General features: G+C 28.5%; 1 protein-coding gene across 1 annotated transcript in view; it reads right to left on the bottom strand.

Moving 5' to 3' along the window:
• Positions 1-17,764, bottom strand: part of LOC113370687 (fibrillin-2-like) — a gene marked incomplete in the record, with an annotated part of 221,071 nt that overhangs the window by 177,882 nt on the left and 25,425 nt on the right. The window contains 2 exon segments of the mRNA XM_026611385.1: positions 16,491-16,652; positions 16,726-16,850. Of these exon segments, the coding sequence (XP_026467170.1) occupies positions 16,491-16,652; positions 16,726-16,850 (287 nt within the window).

Below are 17,764 nucleotides of genomic sequence, written 5' to 3'. Positions count from 1 at the left end.
AAAAAGTTATACGAAAAAGTATTAACAAGTGCACTTTACTGATATCCACTAATTTAAAAGTTTACTTCACTATTTATTAGAATTTTGTACCAAAGGTTTGTTTCTTGACTAAATTTTTGCAAAAAAATCATGTTTCAAAAATTATGTTAACATATAGTCAAATATATGTTGTAAGAATTAAAAAAAAATACATATTTTAGTAATTTTCTAAAAATAAAATGACATTTACTAAACTGATGGATATTTTTTAGGTTAAAACTTTTTTCGAATGTAAACTTGTATGCAGTTTCCATATTTTCTGGCTTGTAATTAATTTCTGGTACAAAATTTGTTAACGATGTTTTAGTAAAAGTTTTAGAGAATTTTATCTAGTTTCTTCCTGTGAAAACAGATTTATAAAAATATGTATAGAAAAAAAGTTATACTAAAAAGTATTAAGAAGGCACTCTATATAACAATATTAGGTATATAAACTTTTACTTTACTTTGCGGAGATTTTCTAAAATCTTGGGCTTGAAGTTAATTTGCAGTAACAAATAAATTAATGATGTTTTAGTAAAACTTTTAGAGAATTTTATCTAATTTTTGCATGTAAAGACTTTTTTTTAAATTTATATAAAACAAAAGTTACAATGAAAAGCATTAAAAAGTGTATCATATAAACCATATTAGTCATATAAAACTTTTAATCTGCTTTGCGGAAAGATTTTCCAAATTCTTGGGCTATTAGTAAATTTCCAGTAAAAATATGCCTATAACGTTTTAGTAAAATTTTATCTAGTTTAAGCACGTGGAAACACATTTACAAACAAATAAATCAAAATACCAAAATACAAACTGTAAAAAATGCACCAAGTTCAACAAAAGAAAAAAGAAAAAATTGTACTTAAGAAAAACTTATTAGCAAATCTTGGACTTGTCTGAATTATTAAATATACCTGTCGGGTAATATTTACGAAAACATGTTTACTAACTATAATTTTGTAATATTTTTATCTACATTTGCACGTAAAATCAAATTTCGACAAATATCAAAAAAAAAGTTATCAATAAAAAGTGTAAAAAAAAACTATACCAGGAAAACAATAAATCCAGTACTAATTATTAAAGTTGTATATAGGTTCTAGTTGTTTTTCTATGATATTTACGAAATTTTGTTATTAACAAAAACTTGCGAGAATTTTATATAGATTTTGTTCCCAAATACGAATTTATAAAAATGTGCAAAATTTAAAAGATTTATTAAAACGTTTCAAAAAAATGCACCACACACTGAACAATATAGTAAAAAAGAATTCTCTATAGCAAGGTTTAACAATTTTTTTCCAGTAAACCAAAACGATTTTTGATTGGATTTTTGGATTTTCATAAAAATTCAACCTTTATAAATTTTAGCAATTTTTCATTTATACTACATATATGTAAAACTTTGCTTTAAAACACAAACAAACACAAATGTACACATTGAATAGTAAATTTATCACATCGATATAAAATCCATTTTTTCCAATAAACCGAAACCGATTTTTGATTAAGTTTTTAGATTTTCATAAACTTTAAACCTTTATAAATATTTGTTATTACTAATTTTTTTAATTTTTATCGTTTTGGAAAAATTATGGATAGTTTTCCGAGAACGCGACACGTCCGATCGGGCGGGCGATCGTGTATCGACTATTTATTAATACGAACTGAGAGTAAAATCGAAAATGTTTCTTTCGGGTCGAAAATCAGTGTTTCTCAATATTTAGGCCTATTGGCAAGTTGTAGAACCATTGGTATATGTAATAGAAGTAACTTTAATATTGTGTGGTATATTAAAAATGTTTACTATGTACGTAAACGGACTCTACTGACGAGCAAAATAAAATAAGTCTCGATTTTGAATTCGCAACATTGCTCTCTGTGGATCAGAGATGTGGACTCTAAAAAAAAATCCTACCGAGAAACAAAAGAGTCTTGATTTTTAATTAAATAAGGACTCTACTGAGGAGCAAAAAGACGACGAGTGAGTTCTACAACCAACTTCTTTTTATGTTTACAAGAAATTTGTTCGATTTTTTTTTAATTTGATTTTTGTGATAATTTGACATTTTTTGAAAATTTTGATAAACTTTTAAAAGTTCAAAATTTATTGAATTAATTTTTTAAAATTAGGAAATTATAAGTATTCTTAAATTTTTGTAAGAAACCGATTTTTTTTAAATTTGATATTTATAAAAAAAATTCGAAATTTAGATTTCTTTGATGAAAAATTTCGAAAATTTGAGTTTTATGAAAATTTTCAAAATGCGAAGTTTTTGTGAAAGCATTTTTTGCACACGTCTACACAAGCAAAAGGTATTTTGAATTAGTCTAATCGGATGATCCGTTCTCTCAAAACTGAATTGTTTCCCTCTGTTTTCGAAACGGCTAGACTTGCCTCTGCCAAAAACTAATCAGCCCGACTGCTTATTAATAAGAATCGAATGCTTTTTGAATTATTCAAATCGGTTGATACGTATTCTCGAAATCGTCGACGAAACTTTGTATCCGCACACGCACACACACACGCACACACGCACGCATGCATCCATTTTATGCCAAAATGTTCAGAAACCTATGAAACGTAAAAATATGCAAAAATTTTCATTTTCGATTTTTTGCGATTACTATAACTTGCCCTACGGGAAGTTAGAAAATGGACTTTACTGAGGAGCAAAGTAAAAAAAAAAGACTCGACCGACGAGCAAAATAGAGAAATAAAATTAACGACTGTACTAACAAGCAAACTAGAAAAGTAAGAAAAAGAATTATTATGAAAACAAAAAAATATACGTCGCAGACTAATAAACTAGAATAATTAGAAAAGGGACTCTACTAACGAGCAAACTTGAAAAAATAGAAAAGGATTAGAGAAGACTTGCAAACTAGCAGATGAAGAAAAGAAATTCTATCTTCTCTATCTACTGATGAGCTAGCTAGAAAAAATAGAAAAGGGACTCTACTGACGAGAAAGAACTCTACTGTAGACCAAACTAGAAAAATGGGAAAATAGACTCTACTGACGAGCAAACTATAAGAAGAAAATGGGACTCTACTGACGAACAAAATAAAAAATAATAGAAAGGACTGTACTGCTGAGCAAATGGGCAAATGATGGGCAAACTAAACCTCCACTGACAAGCAAAATAGTAAAAAAAAAGAAGGGACTCTACTGACATGAAAACTAAAAAAGAAAGATAAGGAACTCTACCAACAAGTAAACTAAAAACCAAGAGAAAATATTGTATTATCAATTACATTAAAATAATATGGTAAGGGACGAGCAAATAGGAAAAGTGCTTTATGCAATAGGGTGGTACCTAATATGGACATTTTTGAATTACTTCGCATTTGAGCCCTTGGGAACAAAGAAATTCGAAAATGTCCATATTAAGGACTACCATAATATATATATATATATAATATATATATATATACATACATACAGCTATATGTTTTACCGTTATTTTATGATTAATGAATATTTTTCTATTATTTAATGGACGCGGTGCAAATGTGACCCCTGAGGTCAATTTCAACACAATCGTTATTATGTTTGCTCTCGTAATTATAATAATAAATATATAAACAGACAAAGCATTGTACCTATTGGCGAGTTACTAAATGCAGAACTTCCTGAATCCATATAATGGCCTGATAAAAAGTAAACAATGTACTATATTTTGGAATATTAGTGAATAAAAAGATCTGGTTTGTTCCAATTTGATCTGACGCGATTTCTTTACTTAGTACGACATTTAAAATAGATTTTTTTTAAATACTTAGTTGGTTTCAATCGATTTGGTTTAATATTGTAATTGATAATGCTAGATTTCATTAATCCATTTCTCAAAATCGTTTTAAAAATCATATTCGTCATCGTTCTAAATTCTTATAAACGATAACAAAAGAACAAGTTTTTACCTAAACGATTCGAATGCCCTAGATCAAAAAATCAATAATCGTTTGACCGATAACAAATTATTATGCAAACAACGAATAAACTATTAAAAAAAAAAAACAAAATAATCTTTTTAATTAGTTTAGCAGAAACTAGATAAAATTTAATAAAATACTATTAAAATATCTTTTACTGTCCAATGTGAAAATTCTATATAAAACAATTTTGAATTACAATGTTTATACAGCGCATGATTGAATTGAAATATTTGGGACGTTTTTCTACGTTTCTTTATATAATTGAAAAATTTTGTTCCGGTCACTCTTTTGAAATTAGTTTAGTAGAAACTAGATAAAATTTATTAAAATACTATTAATGAATCTTTTACTGTCCAATATGAAAATTTTTTATATAACAATTTTGAATTGGAATTTTTATACAGTGCAAGTTAGAATTGAAATTTTCAGGACATTTTTCAACATTTGTTTGAATAATTGAAAAACTTTGTTTCGGACACTCTTCTTAAATTAGTTGTTTAGCAGAAACTAGATAAAATTTATTAAAATACTATTAAAGTATCTTCAATATAAAAAAAAAATTACATTTTTCTACATTTGTTTGAATAACTAGAAAACTTAGTTCCAGTCACTCTTTTTAAATTAGTTTAGCCAAAATTAAATGAAACACAATTTTATTAGATTAAAACTTGTCAAAGAAAATTAAGCGTTATAAAGTCTGAGCAACCATTATCAAATGTAAGAAAAAATAATAAAATCATGATCAAATCTGATGAAATAGGGTCAAATCTTATAAAACAAAATAAAAACTGCAGAAATGTGATCTAACATAAAAAATTTGGATCAAACATGAAAAATTTGGATCAGACATGAAAAATTTAAATCGGACATGAAAAATTCAAATCAGACATGCAAGATTCAAATAAAATAAGAAGGACTAATCTGATGAAACAAGATCAAATATAATCAAAATCTGGCAAAACATAAACAAACCCAATGAGATCCAATTCATATAAAACACTCAATTAGTTCTGATCAAATGCACTTTTATAAATCTACTATTTTTTCTCTTAATTCAATTACCGAGTTTCAATTTAAAATAAATATCTTCAAGATGTCTTAGACTAATGTTTATTTAGGAAATTATTTCGGTAAGTGCCTTTTTTGGGTGCATGCCTATCTATGACTATTTACATAACTTTTATCACCTTTCAAATGAGCACTTCATCAATTATCTGAAGTGACAGTTAATAAATATTAAAGTACCAAATGGTTCGGTTATTGTGGTTAATTTTATTAATTTTATTTATTTAAACCTTAACTGTAACCTTAACAGCTGTGAAAAATAATTCCAAAAATTTTCAAAAATATGATGAATTTAATGTTCTCAAAATTAGTCAACTTTGACTTAAAATTTATATATAAATTTTATTTTACGATGTATGTCCGCGATAAACTCCGAAACTACTGAACTGATTTTGATAAAATTTTGTATACTCTTATATTATAGTCCAACTTAAGAGATAGGATAGCTTTTATCTTAATTATTAATCTCAATATTTATTTATAAGACACCAGTGTGTATTTACCCGTTAGTTATGTATGAGTGTTTGTACATATGTGTCTATTATATATTATGTTAATTTTATTCGTCCATTTACGAATTGAAAAATCATGTTTTGTTTCAATTTACATGATATTTAATCGGGAATGCAGTATGTAAATTTAATTGCGGAAACGAAAGTGTTGCATATGAATTGAATTGATTTCTACAAAGATCTATTATAATAAGAGATTATAATACATACATATAATACTTGGATTTGATTTTGGTCGCAGATCTAAGGATATATTTATATACTTCATATTGTAATATAAAAATTCTCTTTCAGTTGAAACAAACGCAAAAATTAAAAAAAAAAAGCATAGTTATGTGACTCGCCCTAATACTTGTATAGATTTCGGATACTTTTTTTACAATTTGTTAAATAACTCGAAAATTTTGTTCCGGGTACTCTTTTTTAGTTAGCTTAGCAGAAACTAGATAAAATTTACTAAAGTTCCATATGAACTGTCTTATACACTTTGATACAAAATTTTTGAATAGATAGTATAAACTGCCTTATATACTCCAAAGCAAAAATTTAAATTTGGCTTAAATATTCTTGACATTTTTCTGCATTTTTTAAAATTACTAAATAAATTTGTTCCGGGTACTCTTTTTTAATTAGCTTACCAAAAACTAGATATAATTTACCATGATTCCTTAAAAATAATTTTCATTTTATTTCATTTATATTTATATTATTTTATATACAAAATTCCGTTTTATATACAACTCGTCTTTGCATTTGTATCCCATGAAGATTTCGAATTACAAAACGATTTAAATTTAAATGCATCATGCAAGCAATGTTTCTTCGATTCCTTACTTTGTCTAAAAATTATCTACACGCTATGTTAATTCATAGCATTGGTGTCAAAAATTTCATAAAGAAGAGCCAAATTGAGAAATTAGCAAGAAAATTTTAAATGAACCTAAATTGAAATCAAATATATATACTGTGCAAGTATGGACTAAAATATATTTAGGACATTTTTCTTCATTTATTTAAATTACTGGAAAACTTTGTTCCGGGCACTCTTTTTGAATTAGTTAAGCAAAAACTAAATAATATTCACTAAAACTTCATAAAAACTGTCCTATATAATCCAAAACAATTTTTTTAGTTTAAGCTAGTTGGAAATTGGCTTACACCTTGTACAAGATTGATATAAAATAAAATTTTCGGACATTTTTCTACATTTTTGTAAATAACTCGAAAATTTTGTTCCGGACACTATTTTTAAATTAGTTTGTAAGAAACCAGATAAAATGTATTAAATTTTGATGTAAAAAGTGTAATATCATTCTGCAGAAAAATTTTATATAAAATAAATTTAAAATCGATGTTATATATTGCGTGATTTTGGATTGAAATATTTGGGATATTTTTCTACGTTTATTTAATTGACTAAAAAAAATTTGTTATGGACATTCTTTAAAAATTAGTTTAGCAGAAACTAGATAAAATTTACTAAAATTCCATATCAACAATCTTTCACCGTCCGATATGAAAATTTTTATATAAAACCACATTTAATTGGAATTTTTATACTGCGCAAGTTTTGAAATAAAATATTCCAGACATTTTTCTACATTTGTTTGAATATCTGAGAAATTTTGTTCCGGGCACTGTATCTAAGTTAGTTTGGCAAAAAACTAGATGATTTTTTCAAAATTGTGTTTACACAGTTTAATGATGTCCGATACAAAATTTCACACAAAACAAACCTGAAATCGGCTTTTATTCCGACACTTTAAAATTTTCTGTTGCTATATGATGTATCGAAGTATCTCTTACTTAAATTTTGATTTTAATGTTTGCTATTTTTATTTCTAAATTTAAAATATTTCCAAAACTTTATTTTAGTCTCAAAAACCGCACTTTGTGCTCAATAATGTCCAGATTTATCTCTAAATAGCACATTTCTCGTGGGCTCGTCCTTACTCAATAAACCGGTAATGGTACTTTGCGGTTCAACATAGGTTTATTATTTTTTAACATTGACCTCAGATGGACAAGATAAGGTCTACGAACCTTATAAGGGACAAAATTCAGTATTAGAGCTAAGGATGTTGCTGTTTTTAAGAACAAAACCAACCATGCAAATTAATAGATTATAGAAGTAGAGACTGAGTTTATTTAAATTTTTGTATAGAAGTATTTAGAACAGTCTATGCAAAATTCTAATAAATTTTATATAGTTTCTGCTAAACTAATTTGCAAAGAGTGTCCGGAATAATATTTTCCAGATTAACAAAGCAATGTAGAAAAATGTCCCAAATATTTCATATCAAACTTGTACAGTATATAAATTCGAATTCAAATTCGTTTTGTATAATTTTTTTACATGGGAACCTAAAATATTTTTTACGCAGATTGTTAAAGAATTTTTTTTAGTTTCTGCCAAGTGGCCGAAACAATATTTTTCAGATATTTAAATAAATGTAGAAAAATGTCCCGAAAAATTTAAAGTCAAACTTGCGCTTATAAAAATTTGATTTCAGAATCGTTTTACATAAAACTTTTTATGGGACAATAACAAATTGTTTGTACAAAATTTTTAAAAAAATTATCTAGTTTCTGCTAAATTAATTTCAAAAGAGTGCCCGGAACACGGAAATGTAGAAAAATGTATGTATATAAATATTTTACATAATATTTTTATACGGGACAATAACAAAATGTTTATATACAATTTTGATAAGTTTTATCTAGTTTCTGATAAACTAATTTGTAAAGAATGCCTCGAACAAAATATTCTAGTTATTTGAAGAAATCTAAAAGTCCTGAATATTTCAATTGTGCAGCATATAAATTAAATTTCAAATTCGTTTTTCATAAAATATTCATATAGAACGGTTAAAGGTTGTTTATACAGAGTTTTAATAAATTTTATCTAGTTTCTGCTAAACTGATTTGTAAAGACTGGCCGGAACAAAATTTTCAAGTTATTTAAAGAAATGTAGCAAAATGCCGCCTGATTCCCAAGCATCTCAACAAGCACTTCTGTAATATAAAGTTCCTCTACATTTATTACAAGGTCTTAAAAATTTTGTTCCGGGTACTCTGTATAAATTAGTTTAGAAGAAACTAGATAAAATTCACTACAATTCTGTATAAATATTTTATATGCTCGTATACTAAATTTTGAAATAAACTTAGAGTGAAATCGCCGTAATATAAGTATCGTAATATAAGTATAAGTAAGATATACAATATGCATATGGTTTCTGTACATTTTTCTACATTTTGGTAAATAACTCAAAAAATTTACTTCGGATACTAGAAACTAGATAAAATTTACTAAAAATCCCTATAAACAGTTTTATACACTTTGATACAAATTTTTTGAATAGTTTGAACACGCCCTAACGCACTTTGCATCTTTTACAATATATGAACCAAGGAACTTTATATTTTGTGACATAACTCAAAAACTTTATTCCGGCACTCTTTTTTAATTAGCTTAGCAGAAACTAGATAAGATTTACTAAAAATCCTTATAAACATCTTTATAAACTTTGAAATAAAAATTTAGAATAGCGTGAACACGCCCTAATATCTTTTGCATATTTACAATATATGATTCAAGGGCCTTTTCACAGTTTTTGAATAATTCAAACACGCCCTAATGTACTTTATAGATTTACAATATACGGACCCAGGGACTTTTTATATATTTTGTTAAATACCTCAAAAAATTTCTTCCAGCTACTAGTTTGAAGTCATCTCAGCAGAAACTAGATAAAATTTACTAAAAATCCTTGTGAACTGTCCTATACACTTTAGTACAAAAACTCTGAATAACGTGAACACGCCATAATGACTCATGCATATTTCAGTAAATTATTGAGGCGACTTTCTCTACAATTTATTAAATAACTCAAAAATTTGCTTCGGACTACTCTTTTTAAGTCATCTTACCAAAAACTAGATAAAATTCCCCACCGATCCTCATCACAAATCCTGTACACTCCAATACATTTTTTTCTTAAAATCTTACTCCTTACCTTCACAATGGCTCTTAAGCCCAGTCTGCTGGTATCCCTCATTGCAAACACACTGGTAAGTTCCCATCATATTTTCGCAGGCTCCATTCGAGCAAATACCACTATCCTTCGAGCATTCATCTATATCCTTACAGGACTTCTTATCAGGACTCAGTTCATGTCCTGGAGGACAATCGCATTTGAACGAACCGATTGTATTGTTGCAACGACCACCTCGACATAAACCAGGATCTTGTCTGCATTCATCGATATCTAGGAAAAAATAGTAAGAATAGTTAGACATATTATATATATATATATATATATATATATATATATATATATATACTTATGTGACAATTCTGCGGCAACATAGACGATAACATAGCAAAAGAAGAATCTTATGACATCTGCATCAAAGATTATGTTATCATAACATTTTTCCTTGCTTGTTTATATGTAAAATACGCCTGATCGCGCGGCAACTGGATAGACATTTTCATAATTTTCGCTACTAAGAACAATCATAACTAGTGGTGTATGGCATCGTGCCTTAAGGCAAATTGCTGGAACTTCCCGTACCGTAATGAAATATTCGAGAAATTTTAAACATTTTCAAATAAATTATTATAACAAATACTGTAACTTTCATTATTTTTGCTATCTTGTTATATCTGAGCAAATCAAATGTAAATCATAAATCTATCAATTTATCTCCAAAACATTAACAATCGTCATTTCATTTCGAATTGAATTTCAAAAAAAAAATAGTTGCCCAATTTACTCAAAATTGAAAAAATGCTCCCGCATAGTCACAGTCTAAACGCATTTGCAAATAATTCTGTGCGACATTTTCACTTATACTGTGCTTAGCTTGGCGGCATTTTCACATTTTTCAATAGTTTTTCACAAAATTGGAAAAGTGCTCCAGTCTAAACGCACTTGGATAAACATTTATACCAGAGTGGCGCTTAGACTGTGCTTAGCCTGGGTAATTTTTTTATTTTTAACTTCCCGTAGGGTAAGTTATTGTAATGGGCCGAAAATCGAAACTGAAAATTTTTACATTTCTCGACGTTTTGAAGGTTTCTGAACATTTTGGCATACCTCAGAAAAAATTGATGTGTGTGTGTGTATGTGTGTGTGTGTATGTATGTATGGATACAAATTTCCAGTCACGTTTTAGGGCGCACGGATCAACCGATTTGAATGGCTCAAAAAACATTCGATTCATATTGATAGGGAGATGTGCTGATTAGTTTTTGGCAAAGGCAGGTCCAGCAGTTACAGAGATGAAGAGCAAATAGTGCAGAAAATAGAAATCGAGTTTTTGAGAGAACGAAGCATCCGATTTGAATGATCTAAAAAATTCAATTTGTAATGATGAGGAGAAGTGGTGATTAGTTTCTGGCAAAGGCACTTCCAATCGTTTCGGAGATACCGAGCAAAATGTGCAAAAAATATCTGCTTTTGAGAGAACTAAGCAAACGATTTGAATGATTCAAAAAACTTTCTACGTGGATTTTAATTTGAATTCTGCCTAAAGTTCTAATGCTCACTTATACTATACTTGAAATAAATAATTTTAACTTTGTAATTCAGTTTATATATTTCTTATAAATATTAGACAATGTCCTTCATTTTAAATTTGATTGATTAAGTTTTGTTTATTTACTTTTCTGTAAACATATATAAGTTACAGTATTTATAATAATCTATTTGAAAACATTCAATTTTCCTCGAATACATCATTAGGGTACGGAAAGTTCCAGCAATTTGCCTTAAGTTACAATGCCATACGCCACTAGTTTTCTTTCTTGAATTATAAATGATTATTATAAATGTTATTATTGTCAATATTTGATTTATATAAATTATGAATAACTACGAATATTAGTGTAAATTTTGAATTCTAATTTAAGAACAGGATAATAATTTTATTTTATTTTATTGTATTCATTAAAATTCATTTAATTTTTATAAGCATCTTTACGATTTTGTTCGGCCATTTTTCCTAATTTTTTTATATCAGCTTATAAATGTCATTTCTTTTGAAAAGTTTATATGATTACTTTGAAGTGATATATCAATATTTTTTTAAATCATCAATTTTTCTTTTAAAAATCAGGGCTGGCGGAAGGCGGTCTGCCTTAGGGCATTATATAAATATGTTAACGAGTGCATATAAATATGTCTAAAACGTTACTCTGTGTATTAATTAATATTGATTAAATAACTTAATAATTTATTTACTTTTCATAGGTTAAGTCATATATAGTAGACGCAAAAAAATCGAAAGTGAAAATTTTTATATATCTTTACGTTTCAGAGGTTTCTGAATTTTGCCATACCTTATAAAAAATGGATGTGGTTGTGTGTTTAGATACAAACTTTCGTCGATGATTGTAGGAATACGCATCAACCGATTTGAATAAAACATTCGATTCGTACTGATAAGTGCTTATTAGTTTTTGGCAAAGGCAGGTCCAGCCGTTTCAAAGATACGGGGCAAAAAAGCCAAAAATTGTAATTTAGTTTTTAAGAGAACGAAGCGTCCGATTTAAGTAATTCAAAAAACATTTTATTTGTATTGACTAAACGAAGAACTGTTTTTGGGATGACGGGTCTAGCGGTTACAGAGATTCAATAAGAAAGTAAAAAAAATACATTTGGCGGTCCAAAATGATCATTAGACATATGCACGTCAAATTATCTATTTCTAGAGATTTTAATAATAAGAACAAATTTAATTTACATTTCTGTGGGTTTCGTATCAATGTCTATCCGTTAGACTGCAACGCGATGCTTACGCGCTTAGATATTTCGTCTCCAAAACTGCTACGCAAAAGTTACAAATTTTCGAAATATAAAAAAACTAATTTTTCAAAAAAATCATTTTTTTCAAAATTTTCGAAGTTCTCAAAAATATATTTTTTCAGATTTCAAATAATTTAAAATCTTTTTTAAAAATTTATGTTTCGGTACGGAAAGTTTCAACAATTTGCCTTAAGGCACGATGCCATGCACCACTAGTTTATTTGTATTAATTTATGAAAACTACTATTTGACTGACTTATAATTGAAAGGGCGGCAATCTGGAGATCGCCCCGGGCGGCAAAAGTTCTAGGTACGCCACTGTGTACAAGCAAGGAAGAATGCATCATCAAGATTCTGTTATCGTAACATTCTTCCCCACTTGTTTATATGTAAAATACGCCTGATCGCACAGCAAATAAATTGACATTTTGACAATTTTCACTGTGACCTCTGTTATGGCAGAATTGCCCTATTACTGTAATATCATATTAATGATGTATTTACCAATGCATTCCTTGGTCATTCCGTTCATAAATCCTTCCTTACAGTTGCATTCGAAGCTTCCAGGAACGTTTTGGCATTCGCCTTCACCACAGACTCCATGAAGAATGTTACATTCATCAATATCTGCAAAAAAATGAATTTACATTAGTCGATAAATTAAATAAAAGTGTATCCTTTACCACTTACCATTGACCCCATTACATTGACTCCTTCTCGTCCAAGGATAACCCTGTTTGCATCTGCAACTGTACGATCCTATGTAATTAGTGCATCTACCATTCTGGCACATATTGGGAAACTCTGTACATTCATTGATGTCCTTAAAGTCAATGAAGCCAAGTCCCTTAGGGCACATTCATGGAATGCCTGGGTACCTAGAAAAACCAAATATATCATAACAAGTATCTTTAAGAAAGAAACTTCCCAGAAGGAAAGTTATGTTTTCATAAAAAATCTGATTCGCTAATTTTATGTTTTCTCCACGTTTCAAGCCATTCTGAATCGAATGAAACCAAATTTGGAAAAAGTATGCGTATGTGTGTGAACAGATTTTTTACCTTAAATCAACATTTTAAACTTGCGCTGTATAAAAATTCGATTTCAAAGTGAAACTTTTATATAAAACAATAACAAACTATTTATAATTTTTTTTAACAAATTTTATCTGATTTCTGCTAAAGAAATTTGTTATGAGTGACCAAAACAAAGTTTTTCAATTATATAAAGAAACGTAGAAAAATGCCCCGAATATTTCAATTCAAACTTTGCGCTGTATAAAAATTAGATTTCAAATTAGTCTTATATATAAAAATGAATCGCAAAATGTGTTGGTAAACGCATAACTCAACAATGTCTGAACCAATTTGGCCAATTCTTTTTTTAAAATGTTCGTTGAAGTCTAAGGATGGTTCTTACGGCGAGTAAAAATCGAATATTTGCCGCGAAACCCCTAAAAACAGCCCTTTTTTTCCACATACAAACGTTTTCTAACTAAAACGTAGAATCAATTTGAGCTTTATTGCTATTATATAAAGTTCATATTAAATTACAAACACTCACTGTATATTCCTTCTAAACGATTATGCAGATTTTGATAAATCTTTCTGAAGTTTGTTAAGGAAATTTTCTAGAATGTATGTGATTATAAAGTACTGGAATGTATGCGCAATATTGTAGAAATAAATGGAAAAAATTGCAAAAAACGACATGTCATTGTTTGCATTGAAAACAAATAAAAACTATCATCTGCCAAAAATTTCAATTTTCTTATGAACCTAGACAATATTAGAATATGTATAATAAATTCATGATTATGAATAAGAAAATATGAAATGTCTACATTATTATTGCCGAAAGGCAGCTGAAATGTGTCAGAAATTAAAATAATATAAAATATAGTATATGTATGGCAGACTGAATGATACACATATGAACAGGATTTGACAAATTAATTCACTTAAAATATGATATAAGTATTAATCAGGGCCGGTCCTACCTTTAAGGGGGGCGATACATGTAACAAGAAAAAAAAAATCGATTTTTTTTTCTTTCATAAATCGTTACAATAACATCTCAAAAATATGCCTGTAAATATTCAAAACAAAATTATCATTATTTATACAATAAAAACTCATTTAAGTGCCACGCCTCAACTCGACGCTCGAGTGCTATTGTACTCTTATCGGTTTCTGTGTCAAAACTTTAAACGCGTTTTTCTCAAAACGACATTTTTGAAACTTGCGGGCGGGATAACTCAAAAAGTTCTCAACCGATTCCAATGAAATTTTGCACACGTCTACTTTACAGTAATAGCTTCTAGTTAAGCCTCAAACATTCCAAAAAAAAATCAAAAATTAACCCTTTTACCAAAAAAAACATTGAAAAAAAGGTGAAAAATCGAACTTTTTTTTTCTAAGGTGTGCCAATTTACGATTTTGTGACTTTTTTAATTTTTTTTGGTTTAACTAGAAGATATATGTTTTATGAACACGTACAAACTAATTTTTTTAATTCAGATCACCGTACGAAAAGTGAGAACGCCGCCAATTGATGGCGTTTTCCGAGAGGGTCTTGGCAGATTTATTTTTACGGCAGCCATTAAAAAAGAAAAAATAAAAAAATTTTTTTTGTGTATTTTAATATATAATAAATAACCCTAAAAAGTTCAAAAGATTCAATCATCCTTCCCAGTTTAAAAAGTCCTCAAAAAATGGTAAAAATTAAGGCGATTAACATGTATCGCCCCTCTTAATGCGATGCATGCGAAAAATACGAGCGCACGCCTTAGGGGGCGCCGACACAATATTCGTATATTTAATTTTCAATATAGTTCTTTTTTAAATACATAATTTCTTTGCATCTTTTACTAATCTTTCCACAATATTTTTAACATTCTTAAAAATTTCACTTTATAACAACAAATGGGAAAGTAAAGATGAATACATACAATTCGGCCCTCACGATATCGATTAGGAGAAGTTTAAGATGCAATTTTGGATATCAAAAATAATAAAAAATTAAATTAATTTAATTCAACATGAAATACCAGTGTAATGTTATGGGTATGGTAATGTTATACCGTTTAAAAGACTTCAATTTCCAATATATAGTGTGGGAATTGAGACTCATCATTTTATTTAAAACAGTTCTACATTTAACTTCGCTCATATTATTTCCTATATATATAAAAATAAGTCGGGTTTTCTTCCTGACAAAATAACTCCAGAACGTACGAACCGATTTCGACAATTTTACATTCGTTGGAAATGTCTCGGGCTCCGCAAGGTTTATAGCTAAGAAAATTAGTTGTGCATGGCATCGTGCCTTAATGCAAGCTGCTGAAACTTCACGCACCGTAATTAAAAATTCGAGTAATGACATTAGTGAAAATTATCAAAATTATGCTTGGTTAAGTTAACGAGCAATTCTTGCCGCAAAGAATAATAATGTACACGCATTTAATTTCACCATTCAATCAAAAATTACTTTCGATTTGGTGACATACCAATGATTCCGACTGGTCTTCCGTTTGACTTCAAACGATTGCAATTTACAGTTCGCCTTGCGTTCGCAATAACAAGTCTCAAGGCCAATCGCTTAGTGTTTGCGGGATAAATTTCAAATAGATTATTTAGAAAATCATTGTTTTTCACATAGGCAGTTATACGTTGCCTGTTCACGAGTTGGAAAACCATCCGCTTTGTTCGTGTTAACGTCAGACCAAAAAACAAAAAATGTGGTTTACCAAAGAGCACCTCAATGAAACGGATAATTTGCGGATTCACTTTCATTTACTTAGAGAAGTTCAACTAACAAACACTTAATTTTTGTAATCAAAATAAATTCATTACTGTTGTATAATAAAATCAATTTTTTTCCTTTCAAATATAAAACAAACAAAAAAATTCTTCATCTTTCTCACGAAACCATCTGGTGGCGAAACGGAGTTCGTCATTTTGGCGTGAAGAGTAATTTAAAAAACAATAATTATTTATTTTTAGGTAAACAGTAAATATTAGTATATTATATTAAAACATTATAGACATGGGTACAGGACAACGTCTGTCGGGTCATCTAGTATTATAATAAATCTGATTAAAATTTAATATTTGGCAAATTCATTTTTATTCACCTGGTTTTGGACAAGCCTCACACCTCTCGTTACCCCATGCTTTACCCACTGAAGTGCAGCAGCAGAATTTCTTGCTGTACAAACCTTCCATCGAGTTCGAACATTGACCATGTCTGTAGTCTAGGTAGCAAAATTCTTGGCGCAAGTCCAAGCATTCAGTACCTGGGTAAAAGAAATATTTGGGTAAAAAATATATGAAGTTCACAAAATTATTGTTTTGTAAAAAGTTAACTACCTGCTGGGTCTAAAGTTAACCCTGGTGGACATGTGCAAGTAAAGCTTCCATCAGTATTAACACAAGTTCCACCTCCTTTGCAGATATCGGAATTCAATTCACATTCGTTGATGTCTGTGCAAGTTCTACCATCAGTCTAAAATTGTAAAAAAAATTAACTGGTTAGTATTAATATTTTGCCTTGAGGCAAGTTACAGGAACTTCCCGATATGTGTAAATGATCGACTTAATCAATAAAAAACTAGTATGAATGTAAAACCTCGGAATTTCATAAAACACTATGGAAACTAGCAAAAACTAGATATTTTTTTTACATTTTTCTTTAAATGGTTTAATACAGTATTTTATGAAAATTATTAAATAAATCCTATGTAAACTAAATTGCCCTAAGTTTATCATATAAATATTCGGGACACTTCTTTACATTTTTTTTAAGTAAATCAAAATATTTGTTTCACACTCTTCATTATTTAGCCTTCAGTATTATCATATAACTTGTTATAATTGTTCAAAATTAATCCTGTGTAAACTCTACCATATTTTTTGCCCTAACTTTTTCAAACTTGTTTACGGGACATTTTTTTACATTTCTTTAAATAACTCGAAAACTTAGTTTCAGGCACTCTTTTTTAGTTAGCTTAGCACAAACTAGATAAAATTTAATAAAATTTCATACAAACTGTCTTATACACTTCAGAACAAATTATTTGAATAAATCTAATTCGAATTTGCTTTTACTCGTACATATTGTATCAGTTTGATATAAAATAAATATTCGGGACATTTTTCTGTATTTCGCTTAATAACTCAAAAACTTTATTCCGGTTACTCTTTTTAGTTAGCTCATCAGAAACTAGTTGGTATTGGTATTTGCCTTGAGCAAGTTACAGGAACTTACCAATATGTGTAAATAATCGACTTAATCAATAAAAAAAACTAGTATAAATGTAAAACTTCGAAATTTCATAAAAACACTATGGAAACTAGCAGAAACTAGATATAGTATACTAGTTTGATATAGTATTTTATGAAAGTTATT

Source organism: Ctenocephalides felis, unplaced genomic scaffold (genome assembly GCF_003426905.1).
Source record: "Ctenocephalides felis isolate EL2017-DRISC unplaced genomic scaffold, ASM342690v1 CF-g0.4_SCAFFOLD_00845, whole genome shotgun sequence".
Classification (NCBI taxonomy): domain Eukaryota; kingdom Metazoa; phylum Arthropoda; class Insecta; order Siphonaptera; family Pulicidae; genus Ctenocephalides; species Ctenocephalides felis.
The sequence above is the reverse complement of the archived record's forward strand: the minus strand, read 5'-3'. Positions and strand labels throughout refer to the sequence as shown.